Source organism: Sciurus carolinensis, chromosome 12 (genome assembly GCF_902686445.1).
Source record: "Sciurus carolinensis chromosome 12, mSciCar1.2, whole genome shotgun sequence".
NCBI classification, from domain to species: Eukaryota; Metazoa; Chordata; class Mammalia; order Rodentia; family Sciuridae; genus Sciurus; species Sciurus carolinensis.
The window spans coordinates 74,066,073-74,087,517 of NC_062224.1; the positions used below are offsets into that span (position 1 = coordinate 74,066,073).

The 21,445-nt window shown below is 40.4% G+C and overlaps 1 protein-coding gene across 2 annotated transcripts in view; it reads right to left on the bottom strand.

Annotated features, from left to right (window-relative positions):
- Nucleotides 1–21,445, bottom strand: part of Kcnk2 (potassium two pore domain channel subfamily K member 2) — a 186,949-nt gene that overhangs the window by 109,955 nt on the left and 55,549 nt on the right. The window contains exons 1-2 of one of the 2 annotated variants that reach the window (XM_047520839.1): nt 14,886–15,392; nt 11,515–11,825 (exon numbers count right to left, since the gene is read on the bottom strand). In XM_047520839.1, the coding sequence (XP_047376795.1) occupies nt 11,515–11,825; nt 14,886 (312 nt within the window). In that variant the 5' untranslated portion in view covers nt 14,887–15,392. Of the gene's footprint in view, nt 1–11,514; nt 11,826–14,885; nt 15,393–21,445 lie in introns of those variants that run through there. The other variant, XM_047520838.1, reaches the window with a different exon arrangement.

Below are 21,445 nucleotides of genomic sequence, written 5' to 3' on the forward strand. Positions count from 1 at the left end.
CCACCAAATACACAAAACCATAGGAAAGAAAGAAAGAAAGAGAGAGAGAGAGAGAGAGAGAGAGGGAGGGAAGGGAGGGAGAGAGGGAGAGAGGGAGGGAGAGGAGAGAGAGAGAGAAAGAGAGAGAGAAAGAAAGAAAGAAAGCCACTCTTGTGCTAAATTTTGATTCCTCTTTTGGAACACTGCCCACAGTTCTAACTGACACTTACCAAAGTTTTAACTGAGCAGAATGTAGTTCTGAAAAGGACAACTAAAATAATCAAGGGACACTATAACTGCCAAGAAAGATATTTAAAAACAAAATGACTAGAAAGGCAAACACCCAAAACACATATGACCATGGACTATAAAAACAAAGAGTAGAAAGGGAATGAATTCTACATATAGTAGGAGATAAAGGTAAAAAGACAATGTCCCTACCTTTAGAAGGGAATTATAGGACCTCAGTCACAAAACTCATTAGAAAAAAAATGGCTTAACATTTAGGAGATGCAGTTTTCAAAAGATCAAATCAAATAAAAACTTTATTAAGTGGAGTGTGAACCACTTCTATCAAGAGAAAGTACAGGCTGAAATGAGGTTAAATTCAAAACATTTAGTTAAATTAAGCCTATGAATGTCAAATCCATGAGAGATTTTTCATAATATGATCTTTAGAGTACAGTCCTCTCTTTTAAAGCTATGGCACTGTTTTCAAATATCCCTTGGTACCATTGTTAAGAATGAAAATACAAAGCTAAATGACTAACTATGGAGAAAGCCTGGTATTCAAATGTTCTCAAAAATGAAAGGCAGAAAAACAGGTGAAAGTGATGGAAAGTAGCATCTCACCCCTTTACTGATAATGATATCACCTAATCTATGTGAATATTTAATCAATAAGAAAATAGGAGTAAATGGGGCCTGTGTCAGTCAGCTTCCTATTTCTATTTAAAAAAAAAAAATACCTGAGATTATCAACTTAAAGGAGAAAAGGTTTATTTCAGTTCATGATTGGGAGGTTCTAGTCCATGTTCGACTGGCCCCATTGTTTCTGGGCCTGTGGTGAGACAGCACATGAAGGCAGGAGCTACTGGAGGAGCAAAACTGCTCACCTCATTGCCAGGAAGCAAAAGAGAAGGAGACCAGGGTTCCATAATCCTCTTCAAGGACAGACCTCAATGACCTAAAGATCCCCACTAGCCCCAACTCTCAAAGCTGGCTCCACCAGCTCCCAATAGGGCTACCCTGAGGATCATATTTTTAGCACATGGGTCTTTGGGGTACATTTAAGATTCAAACTCTAGCAAGACCATAGGCCATGCCAATGAGATAAGAGCAGAAGGGTTCAACACAATAGCTAAAAGGAACCGCCTTTCATTCCACAAGTTATTCCACAAGTCCTCTTGTGCAATGCCTCAGGTTCTATACCTCTCTGCATAACTTATTACGAGAATGAGCCATTTGGACCCAAAGAGAACATAAGGAAATGTAAACTTATTTAGCCAATTCTCAAATTCAAAACTTCATTTTAAAAGAATCACATAATTACCTCATGTACATATATGACTGCATGACCTATGTGATCCTACAATATGTACAATCAGGAAAATGAGAAGTTATACTCCATTTATATATGATTTATCAAAATGCATAAATGCATTCTACTGTCCTGTAGAAGTAATTAGAACAAATTTTAAATTTTTTTAAAAAAAGAATCACATAATAACCTTCAGAACTCCATCCAACTATCCAAAAGGAATTGAGCTCTACAGAGCTTTCACTGAAGTTCAGCAGAAAAGAGCATCATCAGAAATGAAAACAAGTGCAATATTGGTCTTATAGCCATCTAGTATTAAAACCACAAGAATGAATCCAATGGGAAACAGAGAATAAGAAAATTATATGATTTTAGATGCCACCCTCCAAAAATCATTTTCTTGATTAGCATTCACCCCACAAAAGAGAGAGAGCCAATAACAAAATAGTTGTTAAATTTGTTTTAAGAAAATGAAGGAAGGAAGGGAGGAAGATAAGGAAGAAGGAGGGAAGAGGAAGAGAGGAACAGGAAAAATAAAGAAGGGAAGAGAAGGAAGGTGGAGGGGGAGAAGGGAGAAAGAACATGGTTGTAAGTTCTCAAGTGGGAAGAAAGTCATGGCTAATAGTTTAAGAAAGTTTGCTTCTCCACCACCCAACTGGTTGAGAATGTCCTTACATGTCTTTCCAAGGATTTCCCTTAGCGTAATCAGATTTTAGTCTATACATGAATATATAATTGGCCAAATTTTAATCATTATCCACAGATTAAGATAACTACTCTTAATAATTGCAGATGAAGATTTTTATAAACACATTGTTAGGTGAAAGCCCTTTCCCTCTCAGCTGATCTATTAATTACTCTGTTTGTTTTGCATGTGGAAGCAGAGCTCAAAGAGAGACCTCACTCAGACACTGACTTATCTATCCTGGCTCCACCCTCCTATCTACCCAAGCTCCACCTTCAGAGAACACAAAGCGAGACACTTCCTCCGTTGATGAAATTTTAAAGATTAAAAGCATTAAGACAAGAAAAGATCACAACCTAGAATGACTCCAGCATGTTCCACCCATTCAGCACTGAACATGATGAAATCAGAGTACATCAAAAGCATTGTGTATCTGCTGGGAAAGCTACTGGTTGAAGGAACTCTATCATCCCTACTTTGGTTTGGCTTTATGCCAAATCATTTTCTTAAAGATGGGTTACGCCAGCTTATGACTGAGTTGCCTATCAGAATTTGAATTCAGAAAGGCTCATGCTGTGAGGATCCTTAGAGTCGCTCTACCAGAAACTCAGCTGTGTGAGATTCCCACAATTAGCCTTACCCTTCCTGCCCAGCATAAGGGGACTTATGAATTGGTAACCCTTTCTTTTAGGTCCCATAAGTTAAAACCTTCACAGATGTTAACTAAAAACAAGATTTAGGGGGCAGGGGTAGAGCTCAGTGGTAGAACTTGTGCCTAAGCAGGCATGAAGTTTCAAACCCCAGCACCTAAATAAATAAACAAATAAATAACTTAGAAAATTCCTAAGTCATCCCCTATATGTAATTGTGAGCAAGAACTGGAGACTGCAAGAAACTTCTCAAAAGAAGAAACACAAATGGCCAAGAAATACATGAAAAAAATGTTCAGCATCTCTAGCAATTAGGGAAACACAAATCAAAATTATTCCAAGATTTCATCTCACTCCATTCAGAATGGCAGTGATCAAGAACATGAATAACAATAAATGCTGGCAAGTATGTTGTGTTGGGGGGTAAAGTATACTTGCACATTGTTGTTGGGACTGAAAATTAGTACAACCACTCTGGAAAGTATTGTGGAGATTCTGCAACAAAACTAGGAATGGAACCACCATATGACCCAACAATCCCACTCCTTGTTTTTTATCTGAAAGATTTAAAATCAGCATACTGTAGCAATACAGTCACTTCAATGTTTACAGCAGCACAACTCACAATGGCCAAAATAGGAATCAACCCAGATGCCAAGCTTTCAACACAGGAGCCTTTGGAGAATATTCCATATCCAAACCACAGTACCGTCTCAGTTGCAAGGAAGAGTCTGATCCAGGGGCCATTTGGCCTCTTTCTGACCTACAAGGCACTGCAGTTGCTTCATTTTCCAAATGTGAATTACAATATGCATGTCTAAGGATGCAGGCATTAAGTAATGTACCTTAAAGTACAAAACAGTATATAAATACGTGATGAAATGTAAACATAGACGGTATAATTCTAAGAGCCTTTAAAGCCATTATTGTAATTACTATTAACAGATTACATCAGGCAAATCTCATTCTAATAGTGTCTATCTGATCATGCTTTACATTTAAGTCTGACTTTTACCTTCAACTAAACAAATGGTCAATCAAAAAATATATATATAAACATATTACATATATATGCAGAATATTTCCCTCATTCTTAAATAACTATTCTATCAAATAACTTCCTAGTGATTATTTTAAAAATAATATTCCATTCAATCATATCAATGTGAAAAATATTTTATTAATGCATAATACTCATATAGCACTTTTCTAATGTTTAACCAGTGAAGCCAGTTAATCTACTGAGCCTTCATATATTCTTTAAAATTAAAATCACTTTTGACAACTTCCATGCATTATGATAAAAACCTAAGTATTGTTAGGAAACAGTACATGAAAATGTCTCAATTGTTCCTTGATTTGCAAGAAAAAGCATATCGCTTTTAATCCTTTCATTCTGAAAATCTAGAGAGCAAGAACATATGGGTAGGGGGTAGAAACAGGAATGATTTATTCCACTTAGAAAGCAGCTCATGGGGGAATCCTAGAAAAATTCTGGAAACTGACAAAGCCTTTCTTTAAGACCTGCATATCTCTGTTTGGCAGCCCAATCCTCTCCTGGAACTTTTGCCTTTGAAGCACAGACTGTTATGTGGCACCCAGTTAATGTAGTGGATCAGCTCACACTATGAGGTTAATATGCATCCAAGGTTACCCATGGCACTGCTCACAGGAGCTTTTTCCACAAATTAACACAGAGGGCATAAGGTATTTGTAGGATGTTTAGACACTTTGCAGATTATTTTGTATGTCCCCTAAAATTATATTTTGTTCCAAAGAGTTAAGCAAAAAGAGTAACATTATTGGTAAGAAAAGAAGGCTTCTTCATATTGGGGATTAAACCCAAGGGTGCATTACCACTTTGCCACATCCCCAGGCCTTTTTACTTTATTTTATTTTTATTTTTATTTATTTTTTTTTTGAGACAAGGTCTCTCTAAATTGCTGAGGCTGGCATTTAACTTGTAATCTTGCTACTTCAATCTTCCAAGATGCTGGGACTTCAGGAGTGTGCCACCAAGTCCAGCAAGAAAGTACTTTCTAGATAACATATTATCATGCCCATGATAAACTAATAAAAAAGGATTATACTCTGCTCAAGACTAAGGTCAAATACTTCATACACATAGGTGCTTACACAAACTGGGCTGACAGTCACCAAACCATTGGGTATATAATCATTGAGTATCACTTACTACTACCTGCAGTTAGCTCTTTGCCTGCTCTTCATACACCAACCTATCCCCTATACCACTGGGAAAGCCATGACCCAAAGCATAAATGGGTTCCTCTACTCTACTCAATAGCACCCATGCTTAGGTATTTCTCAAATATCTCTTTTAAAGTATCCTTAAGACCAAAGAAAAATGGAACTTTTGGAGATCTGGATGCATAGGGTAATGCAGTTCCCTAAAATAAGAGAAATGTCCTTGAAATTTTAGGTTTTAAATCAATTATCCACTTGCATTTTGAGTTCTATTTGTCAGCACCTTCTACATGTGGAGTGATCTTGGGTTATCACTAGAGTCTCTTACTCATCTCAACCTACACTCATTCTTCAGGAGATTTCAGCCAGCATTTAGGTTTGAAATGCCTCCTATATCATGGTGACCTCCAAATGCACATTTTCAGACTGGCCCTTCCCCTCCAAGCTAGTTTGTGCAGCTTTCTACTTAGCATCTTTCTTTGGATACCCCAATAAGCATCTCAAATGTAACATGGCTGTGCTGGCCTGGAATCAGCCCAAGTTGTTTTGCTAAAGTACCATCACAGCACTGTCCTTTGGCAAGAGTCCCAGACATCCTCATCAAGAGTGTTGTTTTATAACCATGGCTTGAAGAGTGTCCAGAGGTTGGTATCACCTTTTCACACTGTTTATTGATAACTGTGGGATGGGATAAACTGGTCTCACTGAGACTCCCAGAGAGCTCTACCAGTGAGACTGTATATGTAAAAGGATATATCTATACAATCACCAGGGTATTAAGCCCCTGACCAACAAAGGTGTTCATGCACACATCAGTGGTTCCTGATCTGAGAAAGAGGCATGCCCTGGTGTGGTGGGGCAAAAGGAGGACCCAGGAGCTTCCCTGGCTTCTCCAGACCCCTAGTTGTCATGCAGCCTTTGCCTGTGATACCTCATCTTTATTTGGGTGCTGTGCTGTAGGGCATCATTTTCATGACATAAACTGTGAATCCATGAGTGCTTCGATGTGGTGTTCCATGAATCTTCTTCAGTAACTGAAACCTGTCTGACACCATGAGTGCAATATCCAAAACCATGCTCTTGACGTTATCCCCCAGACCAGCTCTTCCTACATTCTTTGCCAACTTAGGAAAATAAGAGACCACAATTTTTAAGTCCTTAGGACAAAAATTTGGGGATTATCCTTGATTCCCATCTCTTGAACTGCACATCTGGTCCATCAGTAAGCCCCACTGACTTTCCTCCCCAGATATACTCACAGACTGATTGCATTTCTCCTCCCCGACTGCTATCACCTTAGTTGAAGGCCCTTGTTCTCTCACCAGGATTATTATAACAGCTTTCTAACTGCCTGCCCAGCTACTATCCCCACATTTGTGCAATCTCTTTCTTTTAAACACAGCTGCCAGAGTAATCCTGTCAATATGTAGCCAAAGCAGGATACTTATATGCACCAAAAACTCAAAGTGCTTATTTTAACTTACAAGACCACTACATGAACTGGCCCCCATTACCTGACTGATGTCATCTTTCACCACTCCCTCCCATTATCCTGGCAGTTCTGCTACATGCCAGGAACTCATACTTCAATAAGGGCCTTTGTCCAAACTCATGCTCCACCCAAGTGTTAGTCCCCAGATGGTCACTTGGCTTGTTTCCTCTCTTTCCAAAGTCGCCTTATCAGTAACACTTCTCTAGTGATCTTATGGAATTAGCAACACCAGTCAACAGTTCCTCTCTCCCTCCACTGCTTTATTTATTCTTTATTTATTTATTCTCCTGAAACTTATCACTATCTAAAATACCATCTTCCCCCAGCAGAATGTGAGCTCACCAAGGACAAGAATTTTCATCTGTTTTATTCTCTACAGTATTTTAGTGCTGAGACAATCTACATAGTAGGCATACAAAAAATGTTCTTGCATGAATGAATGAATGATTATAGAATTACATACACAATTTTTTTTTAAGTCTACTATCACTGTCATTCTAGGAAAGCCAGGTTGATATATTTATCCTGTAGTTCCAAGTATCCTCTGATACAGAACCAAGTGCCCACTAGGGCCTAAGTACTCCAAGTAGAAAACAGGCCTGGAGGATGAGATTCTCCTCCGTACAGAACTAAAGGTCAGGGTTTACTCTGTTAGACCTGATAATGTCCATCCTCCTCATACCCAGGTCACTCATGACTTCACTGCCTAGACTGTCCCCTGCTCTTATCTTCCCCAGTGCACTCTGATGCACCCTTAGAATCTAATCTCCTTTTCATCTTTTCTTCTTAGACTTCATGCCCATTATGAAGTGGTTAATTTCCCCCTCAGTGCTCCAATCTATAGCACACCAGCTCCCATCTTAAAGCATTTCTATGATAGTTACATTTATAGCTGTCTCCTCTGCTTGACTGTGAGAGTGGATACCTTAAGAGAAACCATGGTTTTTTCCATCATTTTATTTGGCTCAGTACCCAGCAGAGGTCAACACCTTGGAGGTCCTGAATAAAAGCCAGTGAATGAAGCAAAATGAGAAGGAATGGTACAAAGAGAATATAATCCCCTTGGCAGGAAGACTCCAAAGATCTAGACCTAAAGCCAACAGATGCCCTTGTATAAACATGTCTATTTCTTCACCTAAAAACAGAGAATATCTTCCGGACCTAGGTCATAGGGAGTGTGCTTAAATTAGAAAACAAAAGACAAATATCCCATTAGGTATTTTATTATAATGAAAAAATCATAGGTTTGGGGTTATATCTAAAATCCTAAAATTGATTCAGCAAATCTTGAAATAACTATATTGAAGATTGGGTGTGTCTCACATCACCAGACCTCAACTGGTTCACAATACTTAAACAGAATACTGATGATAACCCTGTTGTCCAGGAAGAATATTAAAATTCAGATTATAGACTCTCCATGTTGGAAAGAGAGATATGCTATGTACATCATTATGAAAAGAGGACTGTAACTTAATAGTCATTACACCCTAATACATGGGATAACAGGGAACTTTTTTTAAAGGCAGTAAATAAAAGAGCTAAGTGCATAAGCTCTAGAGTCTGTTCACAAAGGTCTGAATAATAGTTCTACCACTTTTCACTTTTGGAATATTAAGTCCCCTGCCTCAGTTTCCACATAAGCTAAATGCAAATAACAAGAAACTTGCCTCATAAGGTTTTTTAAGAGAAATTATACATGTAAAAGGTGAGAGGAATGCCTCACACAGAGTAAATGCTCATTAAAATTTGGCTACTGATAATAGTTATTTATGAATCTTAAAACTTAAAAATGTTTTCATACATGTTTCTACACTGACATTAATTTAAATGTCGTGGGAATTGAAAATTATACTGCTCAAAATTCCTTAGGCCAGAAAAGATATCTGTTTTCCTATTTCTGCCCCTCCTTGACCTTGTCTTGAAGGGTTGACAGGAACATGTGAGGAGCAACACATAGAGCATACACACAAGCTGCTTATCACAGGGGAGGCAGTTGCTCTCATCTGCCTTCATGCTCCAATCTCTATGCCACTCCACCCTGTGACAGCCACAGCATGGAATCAGGTTTCTATAGTCTGTCCAGAGGTGTACTTAATAACGAGGGACCTGGGACCAGGTTGGATTAACTGTACTGGATGTTGGACTGCTGACTGACTACCCACCCTCCCTCCTTTCCCACTCTGTGTAACAGGAAGCCAGAATTCCTTCTTTACCAACACTGGGTTGAATGGCTAATCACTCCAACTATTTCCCTCTCCAAAAGAAAGCTGGGAAGCAGCAGAGACTCTTAGGACAGATGCCAGATGGGAACGCTCATCCTGTTAATGCTACAGGAGGTAAATCACTTGGACTTTCTGCAACTTAGATTCCTAATCCTTAATGCTGTGATACCACTGTTTAACATACTCGTGAGGTTTTACGGGATGATTAAATGGGGAAATAAATGAGAGGAAAACACTTAGAGATGTATGAGAATCATATAAACAAAATGTAATTCTAATAAATGAGTACTGGCTGGGTTGCCTTTCTCCCTACTGACATTGTTCCTTAAAGTCATGACATTATAAAGACTTCCTTTATCAAAAGAAATTGTATCAAGGAGAAAAAAATAAATGCTTTTAAGTCATTGGGTTATAAAGATGAGTGACATGACAATAAAGAATAGCTTCTGCATTGATAATTATTGAATAAGCACCCAAAAAAGACTTTTAAGAAGTAAAAATACCCAATCAGCAGTGATGATGATTAAAGCTAAAATGGATTTGCCCACTCACAGCAGAAAGAATTGCCCATTCACAGCAGAAAGAAAAAAACTCGGGTCACGTTTTTACCCACTGTTCACACCCATTCCAAAAACAAGGTAGCAAAATAAATGATCAGTATTCACGACTAGATTGCCCCTCCTTGCAATGGCCTTCAACTATTTTCAGAGTTCTGAATAAATCTGGTTAAAACTGGACAGTGAGATCATTTTCAAATTCACACAATTTCCTCCAGCAATATCCTGAAATTCAATTTTTTTTTTTTTTTTTTTTTTTTCCTGGCCCAAGACCAATCTCTTCCCTCCACGTGCTAAAGATGCAACTACCTGAATCAAAATGCTACAACCTAGTAAAGGGGTAAAGGAGACAGTGAATAGTATCAATAAACAAACTTACTACTCTTTGAATACTGTGATGCTCTTAACTTTGGATTATCTCTTAACTTTGGAGCAAGCCTACTTGGTGGGTATTTTAATCCCACTCTAGATAGATCATTTATAGCTTAAAGCAAAAAGTCACTGCTCCAGGTAACACCTCTAAGTAAGCTCTCAGAGTTTAAAACACATCCTGTCAAATCCCAGTGTTTAGGCTTTTACCACTGCTCCATGTCACTGAGACAACCAAGAGCTCCTCCAAAACCTAAGGGAAGTGGGGATTCTGTAAAGGTATCTACACTATCCTAGGATTATGTAGCACAAAGAAAGAGGGAAGTGAAAATGCTCTTACAAAGGACCAAGGAAGGGGACAGCTGGGACAATAATGTAATACTAGTTGGCGGTTTTCACTGTCAAAACTGAAAATGTCACTACCATCTAAAAATAGTAGAGAATTCAGTATATAAGTATGTAAAGAGCCTTTTCAAAACATAAGTCCATGTGTAAGTTTAAAAAATAAAATACTAAAAAAATTTAAAATTTAAGTCAAATGCAGAAATGTCTAAGTGTGGTAGGTGCTCAATAAGGGTCAGATAATATTAGCTCTAACTGTTTTCAGTAAAACTTACATACAAAACTTGTGTGTATAGAGTAGACATAGAGAGGGCTGTGAAAGGCAGAGGTAGCATTAGGGGAACCATGATGAGACAAAATGAGAGTAAAAGTCCTTGAAACAAAAAACAGGGTGAAAATCAAAAATACTTCCCTCAGTATACTATTCCAACTCATTCAAAAACAAAGATAAAATGAGGAAGAACATACTCAGATGATGTCTCATGGATCATCTTCCATCCAATTTGAATTAAACCAGGTAAGAAAAGTGAGCTCTAAAGAAAAATTTATGTGTGTACAATTAAAATGTCCTCAATAACTAGTCACTCTTCTCCTTTACAGCGCTTTGTTCAAGGCTACAATTCTTGGTTTGACCAATAAATTGTTTTATGTAAAAGAAATCTACAACAAAAATACAATCATCTCCAAGAATTGAGATGAAATTTATAAATTTCATCTGAAAATTTCTAACTGAAATTTATAAATCATTTGGGATTAACTTTTAAAATAAAATGCCTTTTCATAATCCATATTGTTCTGCTATTATAAATTAAAAGTGAATTAGTTTATTCAAAAACTATTTTTCTGTGTAGTAGTAAACTGCTTTTAGTTGGGGTTTAGAGAAGCAATAATTAATCACTTGTCCCTAAACATTTAAAACAGGCAGTTAACAGTTATACCTTGGCTAGATTAAAGAAATAAGTGATGACTTGTTAATCACAAGGGATGCCCATCTCAAGGGGGTCACACCACAAATTCATCTTTTGGATCTTAAGCTGGCCACTGCCAAGGTGAAAGCTCTCTTGTTTACTTTTATTTGCCAGGGCAATGCTTCTCATTGGGCAATGATCAACCTAACCATGAGGACCTCCAGCAGGGTACCCCATGTCCACAGGTGTCCACTGGCAGTTCTGAGGGAAAAGAGAAAGAAAATAATAAAATAAAAAAAAGAAGAAATAAATACAGACGAGCAGAAGCAGAGAGGATGAGAAGGAACAGTAGGAGAAGAAGTAAAAGAGGAAGAGAAGATATGCAGGTGAAAGAGAGAGAGGAAATACAGGACAAAGACACTGGAGAAAAGGTCTAAGCTAAGAAGCAGAGATGGAGTAGGGCTCCTACCAGTTGCCCAGCAGGTGCACATTGGCCGTCTCCCCTACCCTAACTCCTTTCCCCTTGGTGGAGAGGCAGTAGCAATTACTCTGGAGCCATTACCTGAATGAGTTCGTCCAGCTCGGTGGAATTGACACAGGAGTGTTGGGATATGAATGTCTGCTTCTGAATCACAATGGTGGTCCTCTGAGAAATCTCCTGAGGTTGCTCCAATGCTTTGAACACGGTGGCTCCGATGATCAGATAGAGGACAACCACCAGGAAAATCGTGGAGACCGTCTTCCATTTCATAACATTAATGGCCGTGTCACTCTCCACCCGCGAAGCAAGCACTGTAGGTTTCGTGGAGAAGGAGAGCCTCGGTTTGGAGTTCTGAGCGGCAGATTTAGGATCCAGCAAGTCAGGTGCCGCCACTGGCAACAACAGAGAAGGAGGGTTAGGCTGGAGGAGATCAAAAGGGAATGGGGTTGTTGAAGGGATCAGCAAGGGTTCACTGAACAGCTTGCTCTCCTGGAAGCTCTGGAACCTAACCCAGAAGCACTCTTACTGGATCTCCTGCAGGACCTTTTAAATGGGTTCAAGGAAAAGGGGCTGGGTCTTGGTTCTTTGCTGCTATTGGTGATCCAGGTGGAATAAAAAAATAGGAGTCAGATCCAGAAACTTAAGAAAGTAAGAGAACACCTGAGAGCTTCCTAATTAATTTATAAATTTATATCTGCCCACTATTTGAGTTGATGAAGACATACTGAACTTCTAAGAGTTCATGGTATTAAATGAGATGTTCATGAAGAAAGCTAATGGTTTATTCTTGTTTTCAAGAACTTTGTAGTGCAATTGATTGATATAAAGAACACTATTTTGTTATAAATTTTATTATAATAAAGGAATTGTGTTGTAATTGCATTAAAAAAGATTACAATCAAAACAGTGTTGCTCAAAAGAAATCATTCTTAATTTTCTGGTAAAACAGGTATAAGTAAACCACTCAGTTCAATTAATTTCTTTCTTTCTTTTTATTTATTTTTCTTAATTTTTTTGGCATCTTCCAAAAAGGCCTCACTATTTATTTTCCGATATGTTTAAAAAATAAGTTATTGCTGACCCTTATGGCACAATTTTAGGTACAGAGAAGAAAAGATAAGTTCCTTCCATTTCAGCAGTGAACAACATCAAGAAAAGAAGAAATTAAAACCTTTGTTCACACCTTAGACTCTACATGCTCTGTACAAAACTAATTGCTCCATTAGAGTGTGTTTACATGTTCTCTTACAAATTCCCGTATACTCTGAGGTGACTCTAAATCCATTTATTATTTATCTCTGCTGTTCAAAAATATCACTAATGGATTTCTGTTTAGAAAATACAAGAGCTACTAGACTTGCTAAAGAGAAAATAAGTCATCCACTAAAGAACATTTGCTTAGAAAAGCAGCAATGAACTAAAATGGGTTAACAGAATGGCAAAAATAGATGGAACTTAAAAACAAAACACCAACTCAAATAGAATAGTCAATTTAAAGTCTATAATTTTATAAGTAAAACTGCTGTAATATATATAATTCAGGTTTTGTTAAATGATCACCTAATCTAAAACACATTTCTGGGTAACTATACAAGAAATCTCATGGAAATGCATACAAATACCCTACAGTCACCTGAAATAACCTGAGGATAAGATGCTCATAAAGAGTGTCAATTGTAATACAGCTCCCCACTCTGCTCTCTTGCCTAACATTGTGAGTTACATGTAGGCTACCATAGTGTGAGTTCATGAAATACATCTTCAGTTGCCCATCAGAAAGCTTTCTAAACAAAGCCGTTTGAAGCACTAGAGCTAAGTAGTGTTGTAAAATGATGGCAAATGACAGAAGCTCCCCAACCAGCAAAGCTGAGAATAGTTTTGACATTGAAGAGATGAAATCAGAGCTGTGATGAGGACACCCTACCCCTAGCTCCAAGTGGAGATTCCACAAGCATAGAGCTCTTTACAGCACGAGTTCAACCTTCTGCACACAGGTATGTACATGTTTCTCTGCTGATACATTCACCTGTTCTGAAAAGTCTCAAACTAGGAGTTATCTTTATATTTAAAATTAGTACTGAGCATGTGTTTAATGTTTGCTTTAAAACACACACACACACACACACACACACACTCTTTCTCTCTCTCTCTCTCTCTCTCTCTCTCTCTCCTAATAGAAGTGCTCATAATAGCTAAATTCCCTGTTGTTTGCAGTCTCAGCAGCACCTTCCCTTAGCTGCTTAGTAAGTCTGAGAGGAAAAAAAAAGTCATAATTTAAAATTTAGCCAATTTTGGAATAAACATAATAGAAAATTGCACAGAAGCTCCACATTATCTCCAAGCTTTCCAAACCTCTCCTCCCCACATCTCTGTGCTCTTGCCTTTCTGATTTTTCACATCAGTGGTTTGCTAGTCTGTAGAATTGGAAAACACCAGGACTGTTTACATTGAGGCTATCGAATCCACTAAGACATTGTTATTATGTTATTATATGCTTTGGGGGAAAGAGGGTAGATATATATATAGATATATATTTACATATATATATACATATAGTGTGTGTGTGTGTGTTAGCTCACCAGTGTGTTCCTGAAGGAGTTTAATTCTTTTAAGCTGCTGCTTTATTTTTTAATTAGCATGAATATATATAATGCACATTTGGCAGATAGAATGGGCAGAAAGTGGTGCGATACCACACACACACACACACACACACACACAATTAGCCTTTTCTCTTGGTCTAATATGGGGAATCTCTGGGTTTCTATCTCCCCATTAGGATGTATGATCAGGCAGAAGAGCTGACCCTTCCACACCCTCTCAGTCCCTTTACTACCCGACCCCCCAGCACATCACACTCTCCTCTCCGTCCAGCTGGTCTCCCTTCCTCACCCTGATATGTCTTCGTTCCCGTCGCAAATGACCACCGATCAGCAGGAGAAACGAGCTTTTTTCAGCACCACTGCGTGTCCCACCATGCAATGGGCAACAAGTGTGACGAGGGTCACCATGCAACCTGCCTGTCGGCTACTCTCAAGGGCTGACCCTCCTCCTCCATCGAAAACTCTCCCAAGATGTTTCAAACCCATACCCGAGGCAGATGCAAAGACCCCAGGCGCCAGCGGGAGATGGGGGGAGAAGCGGCCAGGAGAAGATCAGGGATAGGTTTGCCTCCAAATCCAGATAATGATCCAACACTCTGGACTGAAAACGAAGATTGGAAACGTCCGCTTGCGGCGAGGGGACATCTGCAGTCCTCTCGGCTGGCTGGGGCCAGAAAGCGCGAGGCTGGGAGGTGGGGGGGTGGGGAGCGTACCCGGGGGTCTCACCTCCTGCTCTATAGCCAGGTCTCTCCCGCGAGGCGCTGGGAAGCATGAGGCATGCAGCATTCAAAATGTTTTTTTGAAAAAGACGGACTTGAAGCTTTTTTACAAACACGCCATTGTACTCACTTCTTATTCAGAGACGGGCTGCTGCGCGCTCCGAGCTGCATGGGCAGGCATTTTCCCCGGCTTTGTTTTACAAGGTGGGGAGAGCGGGGCTGGACGCGGGAGGGGGTGTGGGGGGAGCGTGAGAAGAAACGAAATCGCGGGAAGGAGGGGACACCGGCGGGCTGGGCAGAGGGCGAGGCCGAGGCCAAGTTGGGCTCAGGCACAGCCGCCCCCGCGCGTGCCTGCGGCCGGGCCCGGGTCACCCGGAGAGCGCGGGCGACCCGGGTCCCGCGCCGGCCAGCAGCCGCCGCGCGCTCAGCCCGGGGTTCCGCGCTGGCCCGGCCCCGGCGCAGCGCGGCGCGGGGGCGGTCGGTGCAGCCCGAGTGGCCGTGCGCCCCGGCGTCTTTGTGCGCGAGCCTGGCTCAGCCCCTCTTCGCATGTCTTTGTGTCTCCCCGGGCAAAACCCTCCGTGCCCCGCGGTGGGGGTGTGGCACGTTCTTGGCGCCCCTGGCTCGCCGCTCTCTGCCGCTCGCCCTTCCCGGCTGGCTTCTTCGCCCCTCGCCGGCTCCTTTCCCTCCTTTCAGAACTCCCTCCCCCTCGCCTCCACCTCCCTCGCAGTCTCCCCGCCTGAGCTCGCCTCTCCGCAACCCCTTCTGGCCCAATCCTCGCCTGCGTCGCCCCTGGTGGTGCTCCCTTCCAGAGCCTGGCTCAGCCCGCCTCCCCGCCTCGGGGCACAGCCCCTTGGCTCACCTGCTGCCTTTCCTGGTGTCAGCTGCTTCCACTACTAACCGCCCCCCGCCACCTTCTCCTTATTCTATCTGGCATACACATCCCCCAGAGTTCCATCCGATCTTCTTCCAGGACCCGGCGCGGCATGTAAGACCTGAGTTCTGGAGCGTGGATCCCCAGACCTTTGCAGGTGGGCATCCTCCTCATCTTCCTGCGCTCCCCAACCCTGGTCAGCGTGGTATAGAAATATGCCCCCCATTAGCGCCCTGGGACCCCTGGAGTCCGGGCGATTTGAAGTCCTACCCTCTTTCAGTCTGCACCTGGGAAAAGGTATTAACTAGTCACCGGCAACCCCCTTGCACTTCCAGGGGTGATTGAGAAGGGCCTGGATCACTGATCGGCAGAATGTCCTGGATCAGAAGTGGCCGGGACTACAACCGGAATCTGGTTGAAGACATCTAGGGATGCAAAGGGAAAGGAAGAACACCTATTCGATTCTCTCAGGGCAAGCCCTTTTGCCAGGGGCACAGGTTGCTAAATGCTCTCGTTGGGAGCCTGGGAGTGGGGGACCTCGGACCTCAGTCAGAACTCCAAGCTTCTAGTCCCCTCATCCCTTCAAGGTGCCAGTCTGACTGGTACAGACCCCTCCCAGACACGAAGAAGGCGGGGCAAGGACAGCTGAACTTGTGGCAACAGGGATGCCAGAATGGAACCCCCAGAAGAAAGAAGGGAAGAAAGAGATTAGAAGCTTCCCTTTTAATAGATGAATCCTCTCCCAACACACAGGATGTAGCGGAACTTCAATCTTTAGTACTTTCTCTTCCCACTTTCGCTGTGGGAATCCCTTGCTGACCTCCATCCTCCCACCCCAATGCTATGTATGAGTTCATCTTTCATAACTGCTCCTCAGACAATTTGAATTATTTTAACAAGAAAAACTTACGATCTTTTTGCAAGACTGTCCCACCACCATTGATAAAAACACTAAGTTACTGTTGTAGATTCTAGACTAGATTCAGTACCTTGTTCCCCATATTAGATGTTTCATCCTGCTCAAATTGAGGTAAGTTTTTCTCGACTTCTGCTCCCTATACTAACACTAGTCCTTCTAAAATATGAATCTAATCTTCCTACTTCCAGAAACTTAAAACCCTTCCAGAGTTTCTAGGTCACATATAATGTATTTCATGATCCAGCCTTTCATTCCAGGCCTTTCTAGGTACCATCACTTTGCCTCACACTTTTCCCCAACCACACACATACCTCACACCTTACATGACTAAGGTATTTACAGGAGAGAAACAGGAAATGTGTTCATGCTCACACACGGGCTTGATAAAAGATTTATTTTAAAGAATTGTCTCATGATTATAGATGCTGGCAGGTCACTCTCAAATCTGTAGGGCAGTTCTGGCAGACTGGAAACTCAGGTGACTGATGTTTCAGACTGGAGGCAGAATGTGTTCTTTTCCAGAAAGTCTGCCTTTTGCTCCTAAGTGAGGCACATCTGCAAATCCCCTTTCCTTAAACTCAACTGATTTTAGATATTAGCTACATCTACAAAATATCTTCACAGCAACACTTAGATCCTAGATTAGAGTTTAATTAAATGACTGGGTAATGGAGCCTCACCAAACTGACCTAAAACTAACCATCTCAGGTATTGTTATCCTTCAGATCCTCCATACTATCAGAAGTTGTCCCAGAACACTGGCAAATCAGGTGTCTTACCAGCTATTTCCAAGTTCAACTTTTATTTTATTGGTACCGGGGATTGAACCCAGAGGCATTCAATCACTGAGCTACATTCTCAGCCCTTTTTATTTTTTTTTAATTTTTTATTTTGAGACAGCATCTTGCTAAGTGGCTTAGGGACTCACTAAGTTGCTGAGGCTGGCTTTGAACTTGCGACCCTCCTGCCTCAACTCTTACTTCTGTCTTTGCACTATCACACTATGTTGTGCTTTGTTAAACTACATTGAAAGCTCAGTGGGGTCATAAACCATAATTCTTTGTTCATCATGATATATACATATATATATATATATATATATATAAAATAACTAGTGACTGGTGCTAAATAAGGATACAATACACATCTAAATGAAATACAATCACTAGTAAAAAGCTGACATTATCATTCACTTAGTTGTCTTCCAAGGATTTGGAATCAGGATATGATTATGATAAACACACACACACACACACACACACACACACACACACACAAACAGATCCCTTGTTGAATGGGCTAATGTTTACTACAATTTAACAGTTTAAAGATGCCTGTATGTTATTTATGCAGGGATGTATAGTGCTTCCATTTTCCATACTCATCACCCCCAGTCTCAACTGCTGAATTGTCACTTCCCCTATCAGTTCATATGTAAGAGTTGTCTTCCATCATGCATCACATGTATGTTGGGTGCTTGAAGTGGGGATGAAGGTGAATGTACCTTACAGAGAGGTTAACATGGAAAAGAAGGGAAGGGAAGGACAACAGAAGGGGAGGGAAACTCCAAACTGTGAACAGTAGGAATCACTCCAACAAGCCAGAAGGCAAAGGAGTCACCTCACAAATAATTGGAAAAACCAAGAAACCAACCAATTGCACTGACTCCAGTCCTGCTTTCCATTGCAACCCCTCTGGTCCCCCTCCTTCAATAGTCCTGCTCCTTTAAGATCCCTCTGTGCCAATACATACTTGCAGTGTTTGAAATAGGAGGAAAAAAGGAAGTAGACTGCTTTGTCTATCACTGAAACCGGAGAAACGGGGAAGTGGGATGGATTATCTTGTTTAAATTTATGTCTGCAATGCATACAAATCCCATCAAAAGTTCAATAGAAAGGGTAGATGGATTCTATTTCTTCCATGCTGCAGGATTACTGAATATCCCTTAACTTCATTTTAATAGATAGGAAAATCTGAAATATATAATAAAAAGCTTTAGCTCCCCAAAATCTATACTGTCCTCATTCTAGTGCTTTCAGATCCAACTTAGCACTGTGAGATCAACAAAAATTCACTTTCATGTTTATTTTGCTTTCTGATGTTGGCCTATTCAAAATGCCATAGTGAAAAAAATAAAAATAAAAAATGAGTATACTACCGTCTTTTTTCATATTCTTAACCATATCTGGGATTTTGGAGTCATAGATTTCTATGGGTACCCTATCTCCACCACTTCTGAATCATGTGTGTTAGAGGAAGTCACTTTATCTTTTTGACCATCAAATTCCCAATCTACAAAATAAGAATAACTCACTGAATTCACAAAAGATTATTTTAAGAATCAAAGTAAGACAATCATATGTATTTTTCATTTTCACATTGCTATACTGAAATGTCTGAGACAATTAACTTACGAAGAGAAAAGTTCTACTATGGTTTATAGTTCTGGGGATTCCAATCCATAATCATATGGCCCAATTCTTCAGGCCTCTAGGAAGGGTAACTCATAATGAAGGGAGAATGTGACAGAGAGAAACTGCTTATATCATGAAATAGGAAGAAAAAGAGAAAACTGGGAAATGCCAGGGTCTCACAATCCCTTTTCTCTGTGAGGAGAGACACACCACCAATGATCTAAGGATTTACCCAAAGGCTCTCACCTCTTAAAGGTGCACAGCACTTCCAATACTGCCACCCTGAGGAAAAACCTTTTACTCCAAAGCCTTTGGAAGATCATCAATATCTTATCTATAGTAGCATTTATGTATTCAATATTATAGATTCCCAAAGAAATTTTATTCTTGTTTGCCTGTCCTAAACCCATGAATCAGAGAGTTCCTGAACAAGTCAGACCACCAAAAAATTCCAACTCTGTAATGAATGTTGCAATTCATTTACTCTTCTGGATAACATCATTGCAGAGATATAAGAAGAGGAAGAATAAATCACCTTCATCAAATATTTACTGAATGACTGCTGCATACAGGAGAACTATGGCTATAGTAAGGCCATTACTTTCAGAAACTGTATGATCTATAGAGATTAGGTACTGGATAAGTATAAAATTCAAATTCTGAACTGTCCCCAGAAGTTATTGGGCACTATGAGAGGATTTATTGTTAGAAGTGTAGAGAAAGCCTGTCTAAAGTCATGGCACTGAAGTTGGTCCCTGAAAATGAACATACTATTGAGCATTATGCATAGAAAGCATAATGTATGCAAAGAGCCTGCTTCTAAAAAGATTGTGGAAGAAAGCAGCTGGGAGAACCTGGAGAGCTCAGAGAGCAAGGAGTGCTGGTGGACAGTGATCAAGCCAGAGACACAGCGAAAGGTCAGTTGTTACAGCTTCTGGACTTCAATGAGTGGGGTGTTGATGAATATTCATCACAAAGAAATCTCTTCAAACGTATATATATATATATATTTTTTTTTTCGGATCCCTCTGCTTGTTATATGGGAAACAAACAGTGTAAGCATATGACTTCAGACATTATTGCTCTAGTCTGGGTGAGAGAACCATCATAATTTCAATGGTGGTAGCAAACACACAGAAGTGGAAGGAGATCAATAGGACCCTGTGATCCATGGGGCGTGGGGAGTGGGAGTGATGGAGAGCAGTCATTTTCCTAGAGGGTCTACTTGACTACAAATTCAGTCAAAGAGGACAATATTGGGAGCACTGGTGAGAAGCCTATTTGACATGGCCTTTCCCAAGCACCTACCTTCTGTTTTCATAGCTGTTGGATTTCCTGTGAGACTCATCCCTGATTGCTGGTAGAGTGTGCACCTAAGGTTTTAGCCAATACAGCCATGATTCCCCAGTCTCTCAACTGGTTCAGGCATGGGCCTGTGACCCAGTCAGTCAAAGGTACTTGTGCCAAGATTTCTCTCTCCACCACTGGAGATTTCTATTCTCCTACACTGACTTTGAATCCGAATGCTTTATAGCCTTCTTTTTGAACAGGAAAGGAAAAGACACTTGAGAATGAATCTAACACGGAGCAAACAGAACCAAGATCACCAAGTACAGGTGACAACATTTAATCAAACACCTATGTCATGCCACATTTGAAGATACATACATTTTATTTTTATAGAAGCCAGTTTGTGTTGAGAATTCTGACACTTGAAATCAAGAGCACTAATTGAAATATTGTGGTGCAAAGAAAAAGAGAGAAAGAAAATAATTTAGTTTTATGGAGGTCTTTAAATTGAGTCTCAATGAGTCATTGATTCCTGCCATCTGATATTCATGCTCTTGTGTTGCCCCCTCTCCTTGAGTGTGAGCTACACATACTGACTTAATTCTAATGAATGGAACGCAGCACAAGGAATGCTCCTTCCAAGATTAAAATATAAAAAGACTGTGGCTTCCCTCTTGTGTGCTCTCTTGTAGCTCTCTCCTGGGTGGAATCCAGTTGCCTTATTGTAAGGCAACCTTGTGGCATTCCCTACATGAATAAGCCTGGGAAAAGATCTCTTAAAGTCTTCCAGTAGCCATACAGGTGAACTTCAAAGCAGATCCTTCATCAGTCACATCTTGAGATGTCTAGTGCCCCATACAATACCTTGAATAGAATCTCTTGAGAGTCCCTGAACCAACATCACCCAAATAAGGTGCTTCCAGATTCCTGAGCCTCAAAAACTGTGAGATCATAAATATTTTTTGTTTTCAGCTGCTTAGTTTGGGAGTAACATTATAACTAATATAGCCTCTAAGAGTCCAATTCTAAGCAATCCTACAAAATGTCTGAACCAAACTATGTAAATTAGTATAAGAGCAATTCCTCAAAGATCAAAATTTGTTCATTTTAAAGAATTAATAGCTTCTAAATTAGAATGAGTTGATCAGAAAGGAAGTCAGAAATCATTGTAAGAATAGAAAAAGGAATTATGAGGT